This window comes from Pipistrellus kuhlii, unplaced genomic scaffold, assembly GCF_014108245.1.
Source record: "Pipistrellus kuhlii isolate mPipKuh1 unplaced genomic scaffold, mPipKuh1.p scaffold_m20_p_4, whole genome shotgun sequence".
Lineage (NCBI taxonomy): Eukaryota > Metazoa > Chordata > Mammalia > Chiroptera > Vespertilionidae > Pipistrellus > Pipistrellus kuhlii.
In genome coordinates, this window is record NW_023425540.1 from 70407835 (window position 1) to 70432108 (window position 24274).

Genomic DNA, 24274 nt, shown 5'->3' on the forward strand with positions numbered 1-24274 from the left:
AGAGAGGAGGGTGACAGGTCCTGACAGGTATGCAATCTGCATTTAAGACAGAGCCACTTTAGGATAGCATGTTGTTCTGTATGGGTCGAGACCCATTTGCAAACCACCACAAAAAATGCCTGGAAAGACCGCATTTCCATGTAACTGGCTTCTGCTCTATTCTGTATTTTATTTATAATGCATAAAATATTATCTTGAAAAGAATCTTATCTAATAAAGAGGAAATATGAAAATCGGCCGTCATGTCATTACAAAGATGGCGGCGTCCACAGCGGAGACTGAGTTCCCGTGATGAGCCTTAACGAGCAATCAGCAGGGACCTGAGGCTGCACCCCTCACCCAGAGGGGCTTGACAGGGGACCTCAGGCCGTGCCCCCTGCCCCAGCACTGGGCCAGGGGACATGAGGCTGCTCCCCCCACCCAGTGGGGCTTGACGGAGGATCTCAGACCACATCCACCACCCAACAGGGCTTGATGGGGCAATGTTAGGCCATGTCCCCCACTGGGCAGGACTTGATGGTGACCTCAAGGCACACTCCCACCTAGTTTTGTCTGTTTCACCTTTAAAACTAGAAAAGCCAAAAGCAAAAGTGGGGCTCTACTGGGAACCTCAGACCTCGCCCCTACCCTGGTGCCAGGCTGGGGGGCCTGAGGGTGCGCTGGGGAACCTGAGGCTATGCCCCCCACCAGGTGGGGTTTGGCAGAGGACCTGAGGCAGCTCCCCCTGCTTTGCACCAGGCTGGGGACCTGAGGTTGCACCCCCCACCTGGCACCAGGCCAAAGAACTTGAGGCCGTGGCCCCCCACCTGGCGGGGCTTAATTGGGGTGGGGCAGGCCAGATCTAGATCTTGTCCAATGTGAGTAGGGCCCGCCAGGTCTGGGTCTTTCACGATTTCGAGGAATGTGCAGGTGGTGGGCGGGACTTGACTCTGGGTCCTGCAGGGAACCCCAGACTCAGATAGGAGTAATACTTTCATATACATTTTCCTAAGTTTCTTTCATCTCTGACACTACTAGTATAGGGAAAGGGCAAGTAGCAATATTATAATAAAATATCTCCTCTAATTAATTCTCTTTTAATGTGCATGAATTTCATACACCAGGCCACTAGTAAATAAATAAATAACTTCTAAAAAAAAGAAAATATAAAATTTGTCTCAGCAAGTGAGTAGATGGCACAAAAGGCTAAGAACTGGTGACCTAGGGATAGGGTATCAGAGAATATATTGATAGGCTGTGAAGGAAAAGACACACAGTAAAATGTGCCTCACTCACTGGAAGACATTGGATGTTCTTTGTATGGGGACTGTCTAGAATCTGACTCCAACCTCCCTTTTGATATATTTTATTGATTTCACAGAGAGGAAGGGAGAGGGATAGAGAGCTAGAAACATCGATGAGAGAGATACATCGACCAGCTGCCTCCTGCACACCCCCTACCGGGGATGTGCATGCAGTCCATGTACATGCCCTTGACCGGAATCAAACCTAGGACCTTTCAGTCCTCAGACTGATGCTCTATCCACTGAGCCAGGGTTTTTTTAAAATATATTACCAACCTCCCTTTTGAATATATCACCCCATCTGCCATACCCTCCCTCTCCTTCCTGAATTCCATTCCCACCAAATGGCTACAATGACTCTCAGATAGATCTACTGCCATCCCTTTTGGTCCCTGCTCATTTATTGATTGATCTATTTTTGTGTTCATTTGTTGTTTTCTTTCTGCCAGGAACTGAGCTTAGTACTAGGGACAGAGAAATGAACAGAACACACCTCCCTGTTCTTACAAAATTTCTGCCTGCTGCCAACAGAGAGTCTATCCCTGTTGGGTATTTCCCTCAACCACAGTCTCTCAGAAAGCCTTTCCCAAAGCCATCCCACACCTGGCTTCCTCCTCTGATAACACTCTTGTTGTCACCATCCTTAGCAGCAATTGTGTAAGTTTTGCAGGAATGTCTGGGTCACAGTTGACTATTAGACTTTTCAGACTCTTGTAATTAGATTATGAAAACTTGTGTTTTATTTTTTGTTTTTAGCTTTAAATCATCAGGCACTATTCTTCTTCTTCTTCATCATCTGTTTCATCTTTAAAACTAGAAAAGCCAAAAGATCCTCTCTGCACTATCATAGATATCACCTGATTTTCAGACTGTTTTCAGTCAATACTTTATGCTTTTCAATTAATGACATTTTTTAAAAATATATTTTTTTATTGATTTTTTACAGAGAGGAAGGGAGAGAGATAGAGAGTTAGAAACATGGATGAGAGAAAAACATCCTATCAGCCCTTCCTGCATGGGGATGTGCCCTTGACAGGAATCGAACCCAGGACCCTTCAGTCCGCAGGCCGACGCTCTATCCACTGAGCCAAACCGGTTTCGGCTAATTACATTTTTTTTTTTTAAGCTTCTCAGCCCTATGGACTCGATCATCACATTGTCTTTGAATTTCTCAAGCTGTTTGGCATCGAATATTTTGCCTTCACTGAGCATTTTATTCCAGTTGACATAAGAGGTGACTCAGTTGGCTGTTTGACCCTCCGCTCCTTTCATAGCCTGCAAGACTGTCCCTTGAACCCCGGTTTGGTCCCATAACGAAGCCTGGTTCCCCTTCCTCCATTTCCCTGAGTGACTGTTGCTTAAAAAGAATCCTTTTTCGGTTTTAGTAGTAGTCACATCATTAGTTACTGAAACAGATTCCTATTCTGACTTTAAGCAAAGAAAATACATTTATTTACCAGTTGGTTCTTAGAATCAATGTAGAAACTAAGAATTAGGCAGGAGAAGCACAAACCAAATAACACAATGGGACTGGTCCTGTAATCACACGCTGCCGCCAAGAGGGCAACAGTCCGGACCCATATCAAAGTCCCAGTCCCAGTCCCAGATCACCGGGCTCAGCTCCACCTGGGCAGATAGTCTGTAGACTCCTAGGAAAACACACCCAGCCCGGCCTGTGCATCCTGCTTCCTCCCAGTCAGCTGAGGAGCCAGCCTGGCACTCTCATTGGCCTGAGCCTTTACCTCACCTGGGCAGGGCCCAAAGCCAAGCTGTTCCCACACTATATCTAGCTGTCTCTCCGAGGAGTCTGCACCAGGACCTGGGACGTCCAGTGCCTTCCACTCAGACACGATGAGCACAATGGTACCCTTCCTGCTGTCGCTCCTGCTTGCTGTGGGTCCTGCAGTCTCCCAGGACACTCAGGACGGTGAGTTGGGAACCAAGGGCGGGGTATGGAGAAGAATGCAGGGGAGGGAAAGAGCGAGATAGATGGGCTGGGAGAGGGCCCCAGCTGAAGCCGGGGTTCCCAGTGTACAGTGGGAATGGGTGTTCGAGGCTCACACACTTCCAGGAGCCTTTAGGGAGCCTCTGGACTCATGCTAAGTAAGGCCTTAAATAATTAGAATCTAAAATTCTTAGTAAGAAAATGAGCAAAACTGAAACCCAGACAAGTGAAGTGGCCTGTCCTGGGTCAGACAGCCAAGACAGAGCAGGGGCCACACAGGTAGGACTTTTTGTTCCTCCCTCCTTCCAACGGCTGGAGGTATCTGTCTGACTCTGAAGGAGAAAGACAGCAACTCCAAAAAAGCACTTGGAAAGGCATAGTAACTGGAGGATGCTTCTGGAAGCAAGCCCATTCCTTCCCCCCACAGCTAGACACTGCCAGTGAGCCAGGAAGGCGGGTCACAGGGGAAGAAGCCAGCTGGAGGGTGGGCAGATAGAGTCCGTTTTAGGACAGAGTCCTAAGGCTTTCTTTGGCATACAAAATTTCATTGTGAAGAAATATAAGCTAAACTGTGAATGTTAGAATTTTTACATTTACAAACTGTCAGAATATGTGTTTTATAACTATTGATTATATTTACATTATTAATAACATCCTACACCAAAATCTAGTGTAGCTTTAGGGTTATCCAGAGAATGAACATCATGTATATGCACAGAAAGAGATCTACCATGGTGGGGGCTGAGAAGTCCAAAATCCGCAAAGCTGGTCAGCACCCTGGAGAGCCAGAGAACAGAGGATGCTGCAGTCTTGGGTCCAATCTGGAGGCAGAGTGGCTTCTTCCTCTGGAGACCTCAGTCTCTTCTCTTGTAGAATTCAATGATCAGAGGAGTCCCATCCACATTATGTGTGGTAATCTTTACTCGGCATCTACTGAGTAAAATGGCAACCACATTTAAAATTAGCAAGAATAACTAACAAATATTTCCCCCCTCACATTCTTTATCTCTTCTTTTCTTCTTTCCCCTTGTTACTTTATGCATTTGAATTTTTTTCATTCTTCGTCTCCTTTTACTCTAATTTTAGCAAGCTTTCCATATACCCACATGTGTTTTTTTTAATATGTTTTATTGATTTCTTACAAAGAGGAAGGGAGAGAAATAGAGAGTTAGAAACCTCAATGAGAGAGAAACATCAATCAGCTGCCTCCTGCACACCTCCCACTGGGGATGTGCCCACAACCAAGGTACATGACCTTAGCTGGGACCCTTTAGTGTGCAGGCCAACACCCTATACACTGAGCCAAACCAGTTAGGGCTGGATACTTTTTCTTATTTTGAAACTCTTTCAGCATGCCCACTGCTTTTCACATTTCCTATACCAAAAGCATCTTTTCAATGTTCTCTAAGTTTAAGTTTGTGAAAAGAACAGTTGAGGCCCAGTTTTGGTATCACTGAGCCTAGTTCACGTCCTGTATGTCCTACAACTGTCCCTTCTCTCCCATCCATTCTCCTTCCCCCCAACCCTGCCCCACTGGCACCTTTCACCTTCCTATTAGTCATATCTGTTTCTTTTCTTTTTTTATTTATTAAGATATTATATGTGTACATATCTTACCATTCATATATGTTTCTTTATAACTTCCTCCACCCTTCCTTACCTTATGCTTTTCCTTCCCCCAAATTTAAAAAAGAAAAGAATAGCTGAAACCGGTTTGGCTCAGTGGTAAAGCATTGGTCTGCGGACTGAAAGGTCCCAGGTTCGATTCCGGTCAAGGGCATGTACATTGGTTGTGGGCACATCCCCGGTAGGGGGTGTGCAAGAGGCAGCTTGTCGATATTTCTCTCTCATTGATGTTTCTAGCTCTCTATCACTCTCTCCTCCTCTCTGTGAAAAATCAATAAAATATATTTTAAATAAATAAATAAATAAATAAATAAGAAAAGAATAACTTAAGTACTGTAACTAGAAATCTGGAATATGACCTCTAAAATCAGTAACACTATCTATATATATAAAAGCCTAAGCAACCATCCGAAAGATAGCTATGACATGCAATGACCATCAGGGAGCAGATACCCTTACCAGTAGCTATGACACACACTGACTACCAGGGGGCAGACGCTTAATGCAGGAGCTGCCAAGCTGCAGTGACTTGGCACCTGTGATTCTTGGGTGATGCACCTGGAACCAGAGAGGAAAGAGCCCAATTCCAGGGGAGTGACGGTATGGCAGATGGGATGATATATTCAAAAGGGAGGTGGGGACCTCTTGGGGGATGTTGGAGAGCCAGTTTTGGTCCAATCCCCTCAGGCCAGGCTGAGGAACCTGGTGCAAGAATCTACGCACCAGGCTTCTAGTAAGAGTTTATATTAGAAATCCATTTTGAAATTTATTATAAAAATATCCCACAAACATGCAGGGACAGCCCTGGCATTTCTGAGCTCCATCCTGTTCTTACCTTATGCTGACCCATTCTAGGTCATTTCCTGAGGTTTCTAGTCAATTCTCCTTCCTACACTTTCTAATTATAGTGTTTGTTAGGTTCAACTAAGTTATGTAAACATGAAAACAGAACAGACAATATTCTTGTCTTGACTTAAGGGCCCAGGTAGTTCCCATGTTTGGACTCTTCTATTTTATCCTGTGGCCTCCACAGTCGTCACCTAAATAAAAGAGAGACAGAGGTTTCAAACCAGCTCAGAGGGCCTCCAACCAGAAGAAATAAATCACTTCCACCCACATTTCCTTTTGATGGCACTCAGTCATGGTCCCAGTATACCTATAAAAAGGCTAAGAAATGTCATCTTTTGATGTGCCAAGAGAGAACACACTGTAGTGAAACCCAAAATGGTCTCTGAAGTGTCATCCCCAGGACAGAAGTAAAGCCCCTTCTCTCAAGTGAGCGTCCAATCGTGCCCGCCGGCAGCAGGTGGAGAGAGCTGTGGAGGAAGAAGCCTAGTGATCAGGTCTCCCTTCCTGGCCCTCTGGCGCCCCCCATGGGACTCCCCTGCGTGGATCCCACAGCTCACTCTTGTCTCCTCTTTTGCAGGGCCTTATTCCCTGACCTACCATTCCAGTGGGATCTCCGAGCCCAAGGAGGGCTTCTCCAGTTTTCAGGCAACTGGCTACCTCAACGACCAGGCCTTCTTCCACTACGACAGTAAAAGTGAAAAAGCTGAGCCCCTGGGCCCGTGGAAACAGGTGAAAGGAATGGAGGACTGGGAGGAACTAAGTAAACTTCAGAAGGCCAGGGGGGACTTCTTCCTGAAGAACCTGAGAGACATCATGGGCTACTACAAGGACACAGGTCAGTGGACGATGGGCTGCTGGGGTGGGCGGTCTTAGGTCAAGAAGCAGGCCTGCAATTTTTGAGTGGAAAGGGGTCCGCAGGCTAGAACTACTCCCCATGCCAAAGAAAAAGCAGGGCATTTACAGAGATTTACAGACATTTCTTCATTCCCCTCTCCTACATCACAGCTGCTTTTCCTCCTTCCCCGTCACTCCCCCCCTCCTCACTTCCAGGCCTCAGCTCTCACACCAAGTGCTGTCCGTGTCAGCCCTTATGGGCACATCTGTCCCTTCAGCTCCACACTCCTACCCATCTGAGGTGGATGCCACGTTAGAAGGCTTCAGACTCGCCCCATCCAGGGATGCTGGGTGAGGAGTGAGCTAACCTCGGTCATTCTGGTCAGGCTTCAGGTTCTAGCTCTGCCAGTCACTAACTGTTTCACAGGGAACATGTTCTTAATCATCTGGTCTGAATCTGCCAAAATTGGAGCATTGAGACCTGCCTCCAAGAGATTTTTTTTTTTTTTAATTACCCAGAGCCGAAACCGTTTTTGGCTCAGTGGATAGAGCATCGGCCTGCAGACTGAATGGTCCCAGGTTCGATTCCAATCAGGGACATGTGCCTTGGTTGTGGGCATATTCCCACTAGGGGTGTGCAAGAGGCAGCTGACCAATGTTTCTCACTCATTGATGTTTCTAACACTATATCCCTCTCCCTTCCTCTCTGGGGGAAAAAGCAGTAAAAATATTTTTTTTAAAAAATAAAAAGGTGCTTCATGGGACTAGATTGATCCACAGCCCGTAGCAATCTGAAATTCCCTGATGGGAAGAAAGCATCTCATCTCAGACTGGCCTGAAACACCAGAGCATACTAAGTTTCTCACTCTATGTCTGGCTAATAGCCCATGTGCCAAGATAAAGGGGTTGCATCTTTAGTTTTCAAAACCCTTTCTTCTTCGTTGCAAACTGTGCAGGAGTAAGTTATTAAGACAAAGTTGGTGCCAGGCTGACTGATTTCTGGGGGTTGGGCTCCATGCAGGGAATCACATCATGCAGGAAAAGCTTGGCTGCAGAGTTCGGAATAACAGCTACGATGGGGCCTTCTGGACTGTTGCCTATGACGGGCGGGACTACATCAGGTTTGACACGGAAATCCCGGCCTGGATCCCCCTGCAACCGGAAGCCCTGAACACCAAGGTGAAGTGGGAGACAGAGGGCTCCGTGCACCGGACAAGGGACTACCTGGAAGAAACGTGCCCCCAGAAGCTGCGCAAGTACCTGCAGTACAGCAGGCCCTTCCTGGACCGGCAAGGTACCCCCGCCCCCATGTCCTCTCCCGCACCGAGCTGAGAAAGACCACGGTGATCCCAGGCTGGGACCCCAGGAGAACAGTTCAGGAAAATCCTATAGTCCAGTGTTTCCCAAATTTTTGACATATGTGTACCCCTTCTATAATTTTCGTAATGCTGAGTACCCCTCATACTCATGAGAACGTAGAATTAGGCGCAGCTAAACACGGTGCAGTGCATATCCCCAGAAAACTCCGGTGCAACGCGTACCCCCACCAAATTCTTCTTGTACCCCTGGAGGTACGCGTACCACACTTTGGAAAACACTGCTTTCTCTGTGATATGCCACCTGGCTTGGCTGTGGGGCAAAGGCCGGGGTGTAAGATGTCTGCCCAGGAAGGATGAAGATGAGTGAGTGTGAGCAGGATTGGTGGGCACAAGCTGAGACCTCGGTTTAAGAACGAATCAGAAAGAAGGTCTTATGGGAGGGAAGAGGATAGGGTCACAAAGACAGAGCAGCAGGCAGACTGGGGGAGGCAGGAGCCACAAAGCCCGCTGGGAGGTTTGGGGGCGGGGAGGAGACAAAGCGAAAACATAAAAACACGGGGCATTGGCATTTCCTGCCATCAGAAGTCAATCCACAGTGGGCGGGCAGGGGTGCTGGGAGGCAGGGAAGTAGCCACAGGCATTCCTTTATCCAACAGGGGAGGTTCGTGGAAAGCCTCAGCTTCCCTGATCTTCTGGAAGTTTCCTGGGGAGGCAGGTAGAAAACTGAAAGCTCTGCTCATCCCTGACTCCAGGGGTGGGAGAGACGTGAACAGGGAAATGTCTCCTTCAGACCCTCAACCTCTGTGCTGTCTCTCTCCACAGACCCTCCCTCTGCGTCAATCACCAGCCATGTGGACCCAGGAAACATCAGGACCCTCAAGTGCCTGGCCTCCAACTTCTACCCACAGCCAATCAGTCTGTACTGGACTCAAGCAGACAGTGTGGTGGAGACTGAGTCGTGGGGAGAGGGTCCCATCAGTGAGAATGGCACTTACCAGTCCTGGGTGCTGCTGAAAATCCCCTCTTCGGACAAAGGCCCCTACTCCTGCCACGTGCAGCACAGCAGCCTGGCCCAGCCCCTCACTGTCCCATGGAATGCTGGGCACTGAGCTGATGCACTACCACGTTCCTATCCGAACCCATTATCTATTCGGTGAAATCTAATTACATTAAACAGCTAGCCTATAGGCAAAAATAAATCAGATTATTGTGTTGCTAAAATTTGTAAAGATGTCAGCAGAGATTATTATTCATCTTGTCCCCAAGCACTTGGATCATCTAAAATTCTTGGCATCCAGCAAACAATCCACTTGAAAAGCCAAAATTGAAAAAGCAACTCCCAGCACCTCTGCCCAGCACCCTTATCCCCTGTGTTATCAAAACCCTTATCCACCTGGAGGTTTCTCTAAGTGAAGCATCCATCTTACATGAAAACTGCTGTTTGAAATGTTAACCAAGAGACTTGGAACCAGGCGAGCAGTGGGCAGCAGCCGCTCATCCCAGGCTTACCCCCTGAATCTGTCTCCAAAGCCCCCTTTTTCTCTGACTTCCCAGTAAGCTAACAGTACCCTGCCTTGGCTCAATCCTTTCGCTGTGACTTCTATTTCTCAGTGAGCCAATGCAGCCCCACCTAGGCTCTCTCCTGTTGCTTCTTTTACCTTACGACGGCCTTTCTTTGTTTCATTGTCCTCAACTTTAACAAACGTGCTCTCAAAATCTCCTGGACTTGTATTGTGAAATCTTTCCTGCACAAAGTCCAAGAACCCACATACTGCCGAATCCGGTTTGGCTCAGCGAATAGAGCATCTGCCTGTGGACTGAAGGGTTCCGGGTTCAATTCCAGTCAAGGGCATGTACATTGGTTGCAGGGACATCACCGGTGGGGAGTGTGCAGGAGGCAGCTGGTCAATGTTTCTCTCTCATCGATGTTTCTAGCTCTCTATCCCTCTCCCTTCCTCTCTGTAAAAAATCAATAAAATATATATATTTTTTAAAAAGAACCCACACACTACCTGCCAGCCCAAGGCAGACCAACCAGCTCCTGGGCCAGTCCCCATTCAGGAACAGAATTACACAATGGTTAACAAGATTATGTTCTCTCTTGAGAGTTAACTCCCACTTGGAGAAGTATTACAAGATGTATTAATCTGTATGCACAAGAACAATAAAAAGGCTGGCTTAAAAACTGTAACTAAGAAATGTATAGGGCTGGAGCATGACTACCTACCATTCCCACCTAGGAATTTAAGACCAGCTCCCCCTGTGAGGCTACTTTCTACAGAACTCCTTTTTTTTCCTCACAGGTTTACACCCAAAACAGAGCAGACCTCTCACGTGACTTTGTATTACCTTAACACCCCATGACAATTTGTTCCTTCCTGTGGGACAAGACCTTCCTACATCTTTCTGAAGCAGAAGTTTTAGGGGGATATAGGCAGGCTTGGGGATTTTTTAGAATTGTGTCCATGGGAAAAACACTGGGCTGAAGACTGCGAGAAGGTACATTTCCATAACACAAGGAAGCCAGGTGCAGTTATATCTCCATAAGACAAGGAAGTAGCAATAGGGTTTGTCCCTTAAGCCCAGGACTTACTACCACCTACAGGGCCCCCATGGGCGAAGGAACTCACAGCTTAGTTACCAGACTAAGGCAGTGGTCGGCAAACCTTGGCTCAAGAGCCATATATGGCTCTTTGGCCCCTTGAGTGTTCTAATGCCACTTCTTCAAAATAGACTCGTCCAGGACTAAAACCGACTTCTGCGCATTGGCCACAAAGTTTCAATCACGCTGTACCTGGTATTTTGTGGAAGAGCCACACTCAAGAGGCCAAAGAGCAGCATGTGGCTCGCGAGCCGCGGTTTGCCGATCACTGGTCTAAGGAAATAGTGACCAATCAGAAGGGATATCAAAGCACCAGGATCTGCAGCCTTTATAAGCCATTGGGAAAAGGAACTCAGAGGGGCCCTTTCCCCTCCCTACTTGGGAGTCCGTTCTGTGGGACTCTTTCCTTCTCCCCACATGGGAGTCTGTATTTGTTCTTCGATAAATCCCCACCTTTGCTATATTCCACTTTCTGTCCGTGGATTCATTCTTCGATTCTGGCGGACAAAGAATCCGGGTTCCAGTCCAAAAATTCAGTATGATTTCCATCCTAACCCTCACATTCCACATTATTCCAGAGTCCCCTCTAAGCATAGCTACTTAAGGAAGTAATTCCCTGACAGAATTCTGAGCTGATTCTCTTTTAAATCCATGTGAAATTCAAATTCCCCTTCTCTGGGGCAAAATAATGTCCTTTCCGAACACCAGGAAGACTTCAAGGAACAAAATACAAATACTGTAGAGGGAACAGTGCAGTGATAAAGTAAACATTATGGCACTTGGGAGAAAAATTGTTTTAAAAACACATGACAGAATAAAAATGTCAGATCAATAAGGAAACCCAAAGTCCACATGAACATGCCAAGGCCAAGGCAGAGTGGAATGTGGGATCCACCCCACCTGTAAACAGGAGTGATGGGGCCTGAGTGGAAGAAAGCCAGGACTCCTCAAAAAAAAACAAGTCACGGCCAGGTGTCAGGGGAAAGGAGAGGCAGAGAAGTACTCACACACCCAGAGAAGCTTCCTGGAGGGATTCAGGTTTCCATGTGAGTGAAAGGCTCTAAGAGCTTGGCAAGCCGTAGGAAAATTGTTCCTGACCAGGAGGGTGTGAGGCCGATGAGAAAAGATCTCAGGTGACCAGAGGTGGGGGCTCGGCTACAGGCATAAACTTCCAACACCTCCTGCCCATCCAACAAAGATCGCCAACAGCTTCCTCTGCTCTTAGGCAGGACTAACTTCAAGTGAAAATTCAGAATGCCCCATCCCAGGACGGCCTTCTTGCCACAAACTATCTCCTTCTTAAAATAATAATAATAATAATAATAATAATAATAATAATAATAAACTGTATGTCTATGTGTGTGTTTTTTAATTGATTTTTAGAGAGATATTGTAGGAAGGGAGAAAGAGAGGTAGAAACGATGTTCAGCTACCGCCTACACGGCCCCCACGGGTGATGGAGCTCACAACTCAGGCATGTGTTACTGATGGGGAATCGAATCCGTGACCTCTTGGTGCATGGGTCAATGCTCAGCCACTGAGCCACACCAGCCAGGCAAACTATCTCCCTCTTACCAATTCCTCGCTCACTTCAGGATAGCATGTGACTCTGTATCAGGGTCCCCTCTGCTAACAGCCATCAGCCCCCATGGGTGCATGGAAAAAACCTGTGTTTTCATATAAATGACTTCCTCGTGATTGGATGTTTTATATCATGCATGAAAAGTATATTGAAAGAAAGAAGTAGACCTAACCGGTTTGGCTCAGTGGATAGAGTGTCGGCCTGCTGACTCAAGGGTCCCAGGTTTGATTCCGGTCAAGGGCATGTACCTTGGTTGACTGCAGGCACATCCCCAGTGGGGAGTGTGCAGGAGGCAGCTGATTGATGTTTCTCTCTCATCGATGTTTCTAACACTCTATCCCTCTCCCTTTCTCTCTGTAAAAAATCAATAAAATATATATTTTTTTAAAAGAAAGAAGTAAATGAATAAATAATTTCAGAAAACTTAGAAAAAATTAAAATTTCTCTTGGCAAAAGAATAGATGTCACCAAAGGCTAAAAACTGCTGAGCTAGTTAGATGAGAGATACAAAGACTACAGGCTGTTGAGGAAAAGAAACGATAGTGAAATGTGACTCATTCATTGGGAGACATTTTCTGTTCATTGGATGAAGAAGGCTCCAGAATTTCACTTCAGTATGCCTTCTGAATACATATCCCCAGACCTGACCAGCCCCTCAATCTTTTTCCTGAACTCTATTTCCACTAAATTGACCTCAATGACTCTCAGGTAGGTTTGGTGGTGTCTCTCTGCTTTTCAGAATGTGCTTTCAATCAATCATTTCTGCTTTTGAGCTTGTCTTTATCTTCAATTCTTCCAGCATTTACATCTTCAACCATCCCAGATTTAGTCCTTGAATTTGCAAGTCCTTCACATGGTTGTATGGTACTAGCCTATTGGGAAGTGAAATTCTACCTTCAATAACCATTACGTTTTGTTGACAGCAAGACATAACTACATCAGCTGTTTGACCCTTCATACAGTGTCAAGGCCTATAAGAACGGCCCCAACATATCTGTATATTCACTGCTCCTAGTCCCAATATGGCCCTTTATCTAGCCTGGTGCCCATTTCCCTGAGCAACTATTGCTTAAAAACAATCCTTTCCCAATTTTGGTAGCAGTCACATCATCATTGTTGCTAAAATGGATTCCTATTCTGGCTTTAGGCTTTTGGGATTAACTTATGAAAATACATTTATTTACTGCTTCCTTCTAGAATCAGTGGAGAGATTGGAAAACCCAGACTCAGGATTAAGCAGGAAAAGAAAAGGCAAATCACTCCCTGGAAGCAGTCCTATGATCACATGCTGCTGCCAACAGAAGCAACCGATGCCACAGTGCGGAACAGCGACAAGGTCCCAGCCCCGGATCACTGGCTCCCTCTCCATTGGCAGACCATCTGTACTCTCCCTGGACACAACATCCGCCCGGGCTGCCCTGACATCCTGTTTCCTCACTGTCAGGAGAGGAGCCCATGCTGGCACTCTCACTGGCCTGTGCATTCACTTCACCTGGCCTGGGCCCAAACCCCAGCCAGTCCCAAAAGGACAGACACCTGGCTCCCAAAAGGACACTTTGCTCTAGCTCCAAGCGGTCTCTCCAAGCTCCTGGAACTGAGGAGCCTTCAGGCCAGGAGCCAGGAGCACAGTGGTGCCCATCCTGCTGTCCCCACTGCTCCTTCTGGGTCCCGAAGGCCCCTGGACACCCAAGCCACTGAGTGTGGAAGCGAGGGCTGGACATGGAGGAGAAGGGAGGGGACATGGTGATGAGGGGGACTGATGGGAGGAGGGCCCCTGAGGAAGCTGGAATCCCCAGGGCACAGTAGGAATGGCTGTTCAAGGCTCTCAACTAACTCAGCTCACACTCTTCTAGAAGCATTGAGGGAGCCTCTCGACTCAACGTGGAATCAGACCTCAAAGAATCATAATTTTAAAAATCTGCCGAAACCGGTTTGGCTCAGTGGATAGAGCATCGGCCTGTGGACTGAAAGGTCCCAGGTTCAATTCCAGTCAAAGGCATATACGTTGGTTGCAGGCACATCTCTGGTAGGGGGTGTGCAGGAGGCAACTGATCGATGTTTCTAGCTTTTTTTTTTTTTTTTTCTTTAAAATATTTTATTGATTTTTTACAGAGAGGAAAGGAGAGAGATAGAGAGCCAGAAATGTCAATGAGAGAGAAACATTGACCAGCTGCCTCCTGCACATCCTCAACAGGGATGTGCCCGCAACCAAGGTACATGCTCTTGACCGGAATCGAACCCAGGACCTTTCAGTCCGAAGACCGACGCTCTACCACTGAGCCAAACCAGCTTCGGCTGCTTTTTTATTTTGATACTTCAATTTAATTTCAAAATCAAATCTCAAAAAAGAGCTTCTTTAGTTTGTGACAAATCCACAGTCCCTTCCTTTGGGAGAAAAATAATGTCTTGGCTTAACATCTGGAGGACTGCTGGAGCAAAATTTAAATAGTCAAGAGACAACAATGTAGCGATCAATATTAACCAGTAAATCACATGACACAAGAAAAATCTCAGATCGATGAGAAAACCCGGAGTCCATATGAAAGTCCAGGGCAAACACATATTAGGATGTGAGATCCCACCGAGCCTCTCACAGGAGTGATGGGGCCCAATTGGACAAGAGGGAAGAAACTTCAGAAATCCTGCGTCCTGGCCAGATGTGGGAGAAAGGAGAGGACACAGAGGCTCTCCCACACGCAGAACAATGACTTGAGAGATTCAGATTTCAGAGGAGTGAAAGGCTCAGAGAGCTTAAGAAGAGGTGGAGAGTTGCTGACCTGGAGGATATGAGGCAGCGGAGAGGTGATGGTCACAAAGCTTATAGTCAGGGGAAGGACCTCAATTTAGGATCGGGCCATAAGCATTGACTGGTCACGTGAGGGTGGATGCAGGGGTCCAGAGGACCAAATGTGCATTCATACACAATCAGCTTTTGCCCACCCAACTAAAATCACCAACAGATTCCTCCGCCCACAGAACCAACTGCAACTGCAATTTCAGGATGCCCCGCTCAGCAGAAACTTGGTTGCCACAAGTTATCTCCTTATTTTATATATAATTTTACTTATTTCAGAGAGGAAGAAAGAGGGAAAGAGAGTTAGAAATGTCAATGATGGGAGAGAATCATGGATCAGCTGCCTCCTGTACACCCCTTACTGGAGACCCAGTAGGTGGCTTGAGTGGGAATCAAACAGTGACCTCCTGTTTCATAGGTCAATGCTCAACTACTGGGCCATACCAGCTGGACTAGTCATCTCCTTCTTAACAATTCCACAGTGACTTTAAAATACAATAGCATGCTGCTCTGTTTGGTGAGGTGGAGAGGCTGCCAACAGTCTGTTAGCCTGCAGGGGTGCATGAAAAGACTTGCATTTCCATATAACTGGCTTCCTCTGTGTCCTACATGTTTTGATTTATGCATTTAAAATTATCTTGAAATCAAGTAAATGAATAAACAATTCTTTAAAAAAATTTTTAATAAAATGTATCTTGAGAAGAGAGTAGACGTACAAAAACCTAAAAACTGCTGCCTAAAGGGGCGAGGTATGCAGAGAAGGTGTGAGGGAAAAAGACACAATAGTGAAATGTTCCCCAGACATTGATTGGATGCTCATTGAATGAGGGCCGTACAGATTCTACCTCCAACTTCCTTTTTCATTTTATCATCCCACCGTTGCTCCTTCTCAATCATCTACCTCAACTCTGGTTCCACTAAATTGTCCTCAGGAGCCAAAACCGGTTTGGCTCAGTGGTAAAGCGTCAGTTTGCAGACTGAAAGGTCCTAGGTTCAATTCCTGTCAAGGGCATGTGCAATGGTTGCGGGCACATCCCCAGTAGGGGGTGTGCAAGAGGCAGCTGGTCGATGTTTTTCTCTCATTGACATTTCTAGCTCTCTATCTCTCTCCCTTTCTCCTCTCTGTAAAATATCAATAAAATATATATTAAATTGTCCTCAGGAACCCTCAGGTGGCTCTGATATCATCCCTTTTTCATCTTAGCGCATTTATCCATTCTCCTATGCTTGTAAAGTGTTTACTGATTGCCTCATTTCTGCCAGGCATTGGGTTAAGTACAAGGGACAGAAAAATGAAGATGACAAACATCGTCACTGTCATAAAATTTGCCCCCTGCTGCCAACCGAGATTCTATCCCTGTTGGGTATTTCCCTCAACAACAAGGTCTCTCAGGAAGCCTTTCCCAATGTCATCCTACACTTGACTTCCTCCTCTGAGGAAGCTCTTCTTGTCACCCATTCTTAGTTGCAATTGTATAAGACTTGCAGGAATGTCTTGGTCACACGTGGCTATTAGACTTTTTAGGCTTTTATAATTAGTTATGAAAACTTATTTTTGGTTCTTAGGTCTAAAATTTAAAACTAAATTTAGACTCCAAATCATTAGCAACTAATGTTTTTGTCTGTTCATTCTCAAAACTAGAAAAGCCATAAGATTCTTTCTGCATGGCGAAACCAGTTTGGCTCAGCGGTAGAGCATCGGTCTGTGGAATGAAAGGTCCCAGGTTCGATTCCGGTCAAGGTCATGTACATTGGTTGTGGGCACATCCCTGGTAGTGGGTGTGCAAGAGGCAGCTGGTCGATGTTTCTCTCTCATCGACCTTTCTAGTTCTCTATCTCTCTCCCTTCCTCTCTGTAAAAAATCAATAAAAAAAATTTTTTTTAAGATTCTTTCTGCACTATCATAGAAATCACCTGACTTTCAGGCTGTGCTTTGAGTTGATACTTTCTGCTATTGAGTTGATTTTCTTTTTCTTTAAGCTTCCCAGCCCTATGGACTCGATCCTCACAGACTTGGTCCTTGGATTTCTCAAGTCCTTCACACTGTCCTAGGGTAGCAGCCTCTTGGGACCTAAACCTTGACTTCACGGAACATTTTTTTCCAGTTGACCAAAAAAGATGAGTAAGTGAGCTGTTTGACCCTCCACTACTTGTCAGGTCTTACAAAAACAAGCCCAAGATACCTGGATTTTCACTGGCTTCAGCCTCAATATGGCCCTTGGTTCCCCTTCCTCCATTTCCCTGAGAGACTGTTACTTAAAAATAATCCTTTTCCAATTTTGTTAACAGTCACCTCATTAGTTGCTGAAACAGATTCCTGTTCTGACTTTAAGAAGAAAATAAATTTATTTGTTGATTCATTCTGGAGCCAGTGGAGAGACTGGAAAACCCAGATCAGATTTAGGCAGGAAGAGAATAGGCAAATCCTACCATCGAATTAGTACTGCAAACACCTGCTGTGTCCCAGGGCTACAGATGCCACAGTGCGTACCCATGACAAAGCCCCAGTCCCAGATCACCTACCTCAGATCCCCATTAGCAGACCATCTGTAGACACTGAGGAAACATCCGCCAGCCCGCCTGTGCATCCTGCTTCCTCCCAGTCAGCTGAGGAGCCAGCCTGGCACTCTCATTGGCCTGAGCATTTACCTCACCTGGGCAGGGCCCAAAGCCAAGCTGTTCCCAGCACTATATCTAGCTGTCTCTCTGAGGAGTCTGCACCAGGACCTGGGACGTTCAGGGCCTTCCACTCAGACACGATGAGCACGATGGTACCCTTCCTGCTGTCGCTCCTGCTTGTTGTGGGTCCTGCAGTCTCCCAGGACACTCAAAACAGTGAGTTGGGAACCAAGGGCTGGGTATGGAGAAGAATGCAGGGGAGGGAAAGAGCCAGATAGATGGGAGAGGGCCCCAGCTGAAGCCGGGGTTCCCAGTGTACAGTGGGAATGGGTGTTTGAGGCTCACATACTTCCAGAAGCATTTAGGGAGCTTCTGGACTCATGCTAAGTAAGGCCTTAAATAATTAGAATCTAAATTCTTAGTAGGAAAATCAGCAAAACTGAGACCCATATGCCCTGGCCAGCTAGTTCCATTGTTAGAGCCTCATCCTGATACACCAAGGTTGCAGGTTCAATTCCCAGTCAGGGCACATACAAGAATCAACCAATGAATGCATAAATAAGTGTGAAAACAAATATTTCTCTCCTTCTCTCTTTCTCCCTGCCCCCCCAAATTCAAAAAGCTAAAACCCAGACAAGTGGAATTACCTGTCCTGGGTCAGACAGCCAGGGCAGAGCAGGGGCTACACAAGTGCAACTTTTTGTTCCTCCTGCCTTCCAACAGCTGGATATATCTGTCTGACTGTCAGGGAAAAAGACGGCAACTCTAAAGAGCACTTGTAAAGGCATAGTAACTGCAGGATACTTCTAGAAAGAAGCCCATCCCTTCCCCCCACAGTTAGACACTCAGACAGTGGGCCTGGAAGGCGAGTGAGGGAAAGAAGTCAGCTGGAGGTTGGGCAGATAGAGTCAGAATATATATATATATATATAATTGTTTTATTGATTTCAGAGAGGAAGGGAGAGGGAGAGAGATATAGAAACATGAATGATGAGAGAGAGTCATTGATCGGCTGCCTCCTGCATGCCCCTTATCGGAGATCGAACCTGCAACCCTGGCATGTGGCCTGACCAGGAATCAAACCGTCACCTCTTGGTTCGTAGATCGATGCTCAACTATTGAGCCATGCCGGCTAGGCCCAGAGTCAATTTTAAGACAGAGTAATGGGACTTTCTTTGGCATAGAAAACTGCAGGGTGAAGAAAAGTAAGCTAAATTGTGTAAGTTTAGAATTCATTACATTTACAAACTGTCAGAATATGTGTTTTATAACTATTGATTATATTTACATTATTAATAACATCCTACACCAAAATCTAGTGTAGCTTCAGCGTTCTCCGGAGAAACAGAATGAACGCCATGTATATGCACAAAAAGAGATTTGTTTGAAGGACACGGCTCACACCATGGTGGGGGCTGAGAAATCCAAAATCCGCAGGGCTGGTCAGCACCCTGGAGAGCCAGAGAAGAGAGGCTGTTGCAGTCTTGGGTCCAATCTGGAGGCAGAGTGCCTTCTTTCTCTGGAGACCTCAGTCTCTTCCCTTGTGGCCTTCAATGATCAGAGGAGGCCCGCCCACATTGTACAATAGAGTGTAATCTGCTTTACTCAACATCAACTGCGTACAATGGTAATCACATTTAGAAATTAATTAGTGATAAAAACTTCAGTCCTGGAACAAAGAATCTGTCATAAGGCCTTCAACATTAGTAACATCCATGAGAGTATTAGTAATTCATGAATTCTATCATGAATTCATTATCGAATTAGTTATGAAAATGCCCGGCTCCCCCTCCCAGTCTCTGCCTCATACCAAAATGCAGGGAGAGCCCTGGCAATTCGGAGCTCCATCCTGCTCTTACCTTATGCTGATCCATTCTAGGCCATTTTCTGAGGTTTCTAGTCAATTCTCCTTCCTACAGGTTCTCACTGTATGTGTCTCTCAGGTTCAACAAGGCGATGCTCCAATAACAAAGACAGTTTTTATGGCTTACCCCAACAAATGTTTATTTCTTGCTCATTGAAAAAAAAAAGAAGAATACGGATAAGGCAACTTTCCTGTCCTCCCTGGAATGACACGAGGATCCAAGCCGTTTGCATCTTAGGTCTCTTCCGTTTCAACCTGTGGCCTCCACCATCGTCACCTAAATAGAAGAGAGACGGAGGGTTCTACTCAGATTGCAGGGCCTCCGGCCAGAAGAAAGAAATCACTTCCCTCACATTCTCTTTTGACGGAAGTCAGGCATGGTCCCAACAGACGTACAGGAAAGCTGAAAAGTATGTCGAACAGTGCAGTAAAAACACAAACTGGCCTCTGAGGTATTACTCCCCAGAACAGAAGTAGAGCCTCTTCTCTCCAGGAGCTGACAGCAGGTGGAGAGAGCTAGGGAGGAAGAAGCTCGGTGGCCTGGTCTCCCTCCCGGGTGCTCTGAGGTCCCACATTAAGACTCCCCGTGACAGTCCCCACATCTCAATGTTTTCTTTTCTTTTTTTCTTCTCCCCCCCCCCCCCAGATGCTTACTCTCTGAGCTTCCACTATACCGGAGTGTCCAGGCCCGAGGCAGGCATGCCTAGTTTTCAGGCCACTGGCTTCCTCAATGACCAGGCCTTCCTCCACTACGACAGTAAAAGCAAAACGGCGGAGCCCCTGGGCCCATGGAAACAGGTGGACGGAATGGTGAACTGGGAGGAAGAAAGTCAATTGCAGCAGGACAGGCAGGACATCTTTATGCAGACCCTGAGAGATGTCATGGGCTATCACAGGGACAGAGGTCAGTGGACTGTGGGCTGCTGGGGGGAGGGTCTTGGCAGCAGAGGCAGCCTGCCCTGGGAGAGGAAAGGGGTCTGCGGGGTGGAAATACTTATATCTAACACGGGGTGTGAGAGAACAGGTATACATAGACAGGCATTTCTGCACCTCCTCCCCCACGTCAGAGCTGCTTTTCTTCTTCCCCATTGCTTCCCCCATCCTCACTTTTAGGCCTCCACTCTCACAGGAAGTGAAGTCAGTCTCAGCCCTTATCTAGGCACATCTGACATCTCAGTTCCGCACCCCCCACATCTGAGGTGGATCCCACTTTAGAGGGTGCCAGGCTCACCCCCACCCAGGGATGTTGAGTGGGAAGTGAGCAAACCTCAGGTCATTTGGGCTCCGGTGCGGGCTCTGGCAATCACTAGCTGTTGGACAGTGAACACATACTTAATTATCTGGTCTGAATCTGCAATAATTGCATCATTGAGCTCTGCCTCCAAGAAACTTGCTTTATTAGGTAAATAAACAGATTATGTAGTCTCTCCTTTTCCATGAAAGCTAGAACGGACTGTCTTGACCTCCCCTAGAGCCATCACCTAGGAGAGCCAATAATAATTGCTAAGCCCTAGCTGGTTTGCCTCAGTAAATAGAGTGTCGGCCTTCAGACTGAAGGGTCCCGGGTTCAACTCCAGTCAAGGTAACATGCCCAGGGTTGTGGGCTCAGTCCCCAGTTGGGGGCATGCAGGAGGAAGCCAATCAGTGATTCTCATCATTGATGTTTCTATCTCTCTCTCCCTCTCCCTTCCTTTCTGAAATAAAGTTATTTTTAAAATAATAATACTAATAATTGCTAAAATGAAATGAAGCAGTTGTGTCTCCCTTAGCTACAAATGCCATTTTCCAAGAGTTGTTGCTAATTGGGAAGGAAGCTGGGCATTAGAGATTGGTTTGAAGATATCAAAAATGCAAAGAGAGAGAAGAGCTGATAAAATTATGCTGACCCAACTGGAGACATCAACTTCCTACACAACTGGAAGAAAAGGAGAGACTACATAATCTGTTTTAAACTGCAAATAATTTCTATTTAACCTGTCGATGCTCTTCTGTGTGCTGGTGTCTGGTTCCTAAGACCTCACAGTATATTCAAATTTTATTTGAAGAGGTGCTGTACGGGTCTAGATCTGTCCACAGTCTGCAGCAATCTGAAATTCCCTGATTAGGAAGAATGTAAAACACCAAAGCATACTAAGTTTTCCTCTCTCTGCCTGCTCTATGTCTGGTTAATAAGCCATTTGTTGAGATAAAAGGGGTTGCATGTTTAGATTTCAAAACCCTTCCTCCCTATTGAGTTGCAAACTATGTAGGAGTGAGAGTTATTGAGACAGTGTTTATGCCAAGCTGACTGACTTCTGGGGGGCGGGTTCGGCTTACATGCAGGAAATCACACCTTTAAGGGGACGTTCGGCTGTGAGATTCGGAATGACAGCTACTGCAGGTCATTCTGGAAGTATGCCTATGACGGAGAGGACTACATCGAGTTCAACACAGAAATCCCGGCCTGGATCCCCCTGCAACCAAAAGCTCTGAACACCAAGGTGAAGTGGGAGACAGAGGGCTCCGTGCAAGAGTCCAAGAAATATCTGGAAATGGAGTGCCCTCATCTACTACGCAGCTACCTGCAGTTCAGCAGGCCCTTCCTGGACCGGCAAGGTACCCCCGCCCCCATGTCCTCCTCATCGCACTGAGCTGAGAAGGACCGGCTTCAGGCTGGGACCTCAGGGGAACAGCCCAGGCAAATCCTGCAGTCATTTCTCTCTGCGACATGCCTCCTGGCTTGGCTGTGGGGTGTAAGATGTCTGCCCAGGAAGGATGAAGATGAGTGAGTGTGAGCAGGATTGGTGGGCACAAGCTGAGACCTCGGTTTAAGAACGAATCAGAAAGAAGTTCTTATGGGAGGGAAGAGGATAGGGTCACAAAGACAGAGCAGCAGGCAGACTGGGGGAGGCAGGAGCCACAAAGCCCGCTGGGAGGTTTGGGGGCGGGGAGGAGACAAAGCAAAAACATAAAAACACGGGGCATTGGCATTTCCTGCCATCAGAAGTCAATCCACAGTGGGCGGGCAGGGGTGCTGGGAGGCAGGGGAGTAGCCACAGGCATTCCTTTATCCAACAGGGGAGGTTCGTGGAAAGCCTCAGCTTCCCTGATCTTCTGGAAGTTTCCTGGGGAGGCAGGTAGAAAACTGAGAGCTCTGCTCATCCCTGACTCCAGGGGTGGGAGAGACGTGAACAGGGAAATGTCTCCTTCAGACCCTCAACCTCTGTGCTGTCTCTCTCCACAGACCCTCCCTCTGCGTCAATCACCAGCCACGTGACACTAGGACTTTCCAGGACCCTCAAGTGCGTGGCCTCCAACTTCTACCCACAGCCGATCAATCTGTACTGGACTCAGGGAGCCAATGTGGTGGAGACTAAGTTGTGGGGAGACGATCCCATCAGTGAGAATGGCACTTACCAGTCCTGGGAGCTGCTGAGAACCTTCTCCTTGGACAAAGGCCCCTACTCCTGCCACGTGCAGCACAGCAGCCTGGCCCAGCCCCTTATTGTCACATGGGATGGGACTCAGTGACCAGGGGGCTAACAGCACCGCGGGGTCCGGAGACCAGTCGGCACCCTTTCATGGGGACATGAGGGAGATGAGCTCTGGAATGAGGCCCAAGAGGAGCGGCGAAGGGGACAGAGAGGTGGTGGGTTGGGAGACACGAGACCTGAGTGCTGGGCACTGAGCTGACTTGCTGCTACCTTCCTCTCAGAACCCATTATCTGTTCCGTGAAGTCTAATCACACTAATCAACTAGCCTATACACATGATAACCCAGATTATTAAACTGCTCAATGCTGTGGAAATGGAAGCAGAGAGTGTTATTCATCCTGCCCCCAAACGTGTGAATCCTCTGAAACTCTTCGTGTTTGCAAGAAGCAGTGTTTCCTGGCCCTGTTGGCCTGGGCCCCCGCTGTAGCAGGGCATGACCACCAGGAGCTTCCGGGGGAAGAGGAGCTCTGGGCGTTGTTCAGGGGCCACTAGTGCTGTCCCCTCTGCGTGGAAGGCCATCGAGCTCTGCAAACTCTTTCATACACAACCCGCAGCCTTGTCTGTACCGGGTTCCCCAGCACTTCCTTCCCCGCGGTGACTCCGCCCTCCACTCCCGCTACTCCACCTACCCCACGTCAGGTGGGCCTTGGGGGGCACACACACAACTACAGGTTGTTCAAGAGCCTTTGTCCCTCCAGAATGTGCTCCCAGGGAAGCAAAAATCAGCCTTCAAATCAGCTCCTGGAGTCCTTCAAATTCATTTCGTTGTGCTTTGTTATTTTTTAACTGAGTCCGTTCGTGATTTTTTATTTTATTTTATTTTATTTTATTTTATTTTATTTTATTTTATTTATTTATTTTTAGCTCAGTCACCTACCAGCATGCACAGGTTTAAGTAAAACAAACAGGGCAGAACTCTCACCTGTGACCCTTTTATTAAGCCTCGGTGCCACCAATTGCCTTAACAATCCCTCAGTCTCTTAGGACCACCTTGACTCTCTCTGGAGGATTCTCCTGGGGATAGTTTGTCAGCTAGACTGGAGAGATAAGTATTCTGAATTAAGCAGGGGACACCAACTGGATATAGGACTTAAAAACATTCTTTGGTGCCCTAACCGGTTTGGCTCAGTGGGTAGAGCGTCGGCCTGCGGACTGGTCCTGGGTTCTAGGTTTGATTCCAGTAAAGGGCACCCACCTCAGTTGTAGGCTCTTCTCCCTCCTGGGCCCCCAAAAGACGTTCTGAGTTAGTTTGGTTACCGGTCAAGCAAGTGGCTCTGGAATAAGATTTAATGGCTTTACCTGGGTGCTCTGCCATTTTTAACTCTGTGATCTCTCTACCTCAGTCTTCTTGTCTGTTAAACAGAAATAATGTAGCACTTACCCCGGATGAAGTGAGGGAGCACAGCAACACTCTTTCGTGGCTGGTAATAAGTATTAAATAATTATTAGATACCAGGAGCCCAGTGCACAAATCCATGCACCT

The 24274-nt window shown here is 47.0% G+C and overlaps 2 protein-coding genes across 3 annotated transcripts; both read left to right on the forward strand.

Moving 5' to 3' along the window:
* The first annotated feature begins 2939 nt into the window (after positions 1 to 2939).
* On the forward strand, positions 2940 to 23099 carry AZGP1 (alpha-2-glycoprotein 1, zinc-binding). 2 transcript variants are annotated; one of them, XM_036410031.2, is made up of 6 exons: positions 2944 to 3210; positions 6281 to 6538; positions 7559 to 7831; positions 8679 to 8953; positions 14797 to 14801; positions 22821 to 23099. In XM_036410031.2, the coding sequence occupies exons 1-6, from the start codon at positions 3135 to 3137 to the stop codon at positions 22825 to 22827; spliced, it is 894 nt and encodes a 297-aa protein (XP_036265924.1). In that variant the 5' UTR covers positions 2944 to 3134; the 3' UTR covers positions 22828 to 23099. The 2 variants fall into 2 exon arrangements, with proteins under 2 accessions (XP_036265925.1, XP_036265924.1); XM_036410032.2 differs by lacking the exons at positions 14797 to 14801; positions 22821 to 23099 and having other exon boundaries at positions 2940 to 3210; positions 8679 to 9077.
* On the forward strand, positions 17526 to 23099 carry LOC118703238 (zinc-alpha-2-glycoprotein-like). The gene is made up of 4 exons (XM_036410030.2): positions 17526 to 17669; positions 19964 to 20221; positions 21640 to 21912; positions 22541 to 23099. The coding sequence occupies exons 1-4, from the start codon at positions 17594 to 17596 to the stop codon at positions 22825 to 22827; spliced, it is 894 nt and encodes a 297-aa protein (XP_036265923.1). The 5' UTR covers positions 17526 to 17593; the 3' UTR covers positions 22828 to 23099.
* Positions 23100 to 24274: the final 1175 nt, after the last annotated feature.

Excerpts from the sequence above, each read along its gene's own strand:
- LOC118703238 (XM_036410030.2), top strand. The coding sequence starts at position 17,594 with ATGAGCACGATGGTACCCTTCCTGCTGTCGCTCCTGCTTGTTGTGGGT. Across the intron at positions 17,670-19,963 it reads CTCCCAGGACACTCAAAACA|ATGCTTACTCTCTGAGCTTC; the intron begins GTGAGTTGGGAA and ends CCCCCCCCCCAG. Across the intron at positions 21,913-22,540 it reads GCCCTTCCTGGACCGGCAAG|ACCCTCCCTCTGCGTCAATC; the intron begins GTACCCCCGCCC and ends CTCTCTCCACAG.
- AZGP1 (XM_036410032.2), top strand. The coding sequence starts at position 3,135 with ATGAGCACAATGGTACCCTTCCTGCTGTCGCTCCTGCTTGCTGTGGGT. Across the intron at positions 3,211-6,280 it reads CTCCCAGGACACTCAGGACG|GGCCTTATTCCCTGACCTAC; the intron begins GTGAGTTGGGAA and ends CCTCTTTTGCAG. Across the intron at positions 7,832-8,678 it reads GCCCTTCCTGGACCGGCAAG|ACCCTCCCTCTGCGTCAATC; the intron begins GTACCCCCGCCC and ends CTCTCTCCACAG.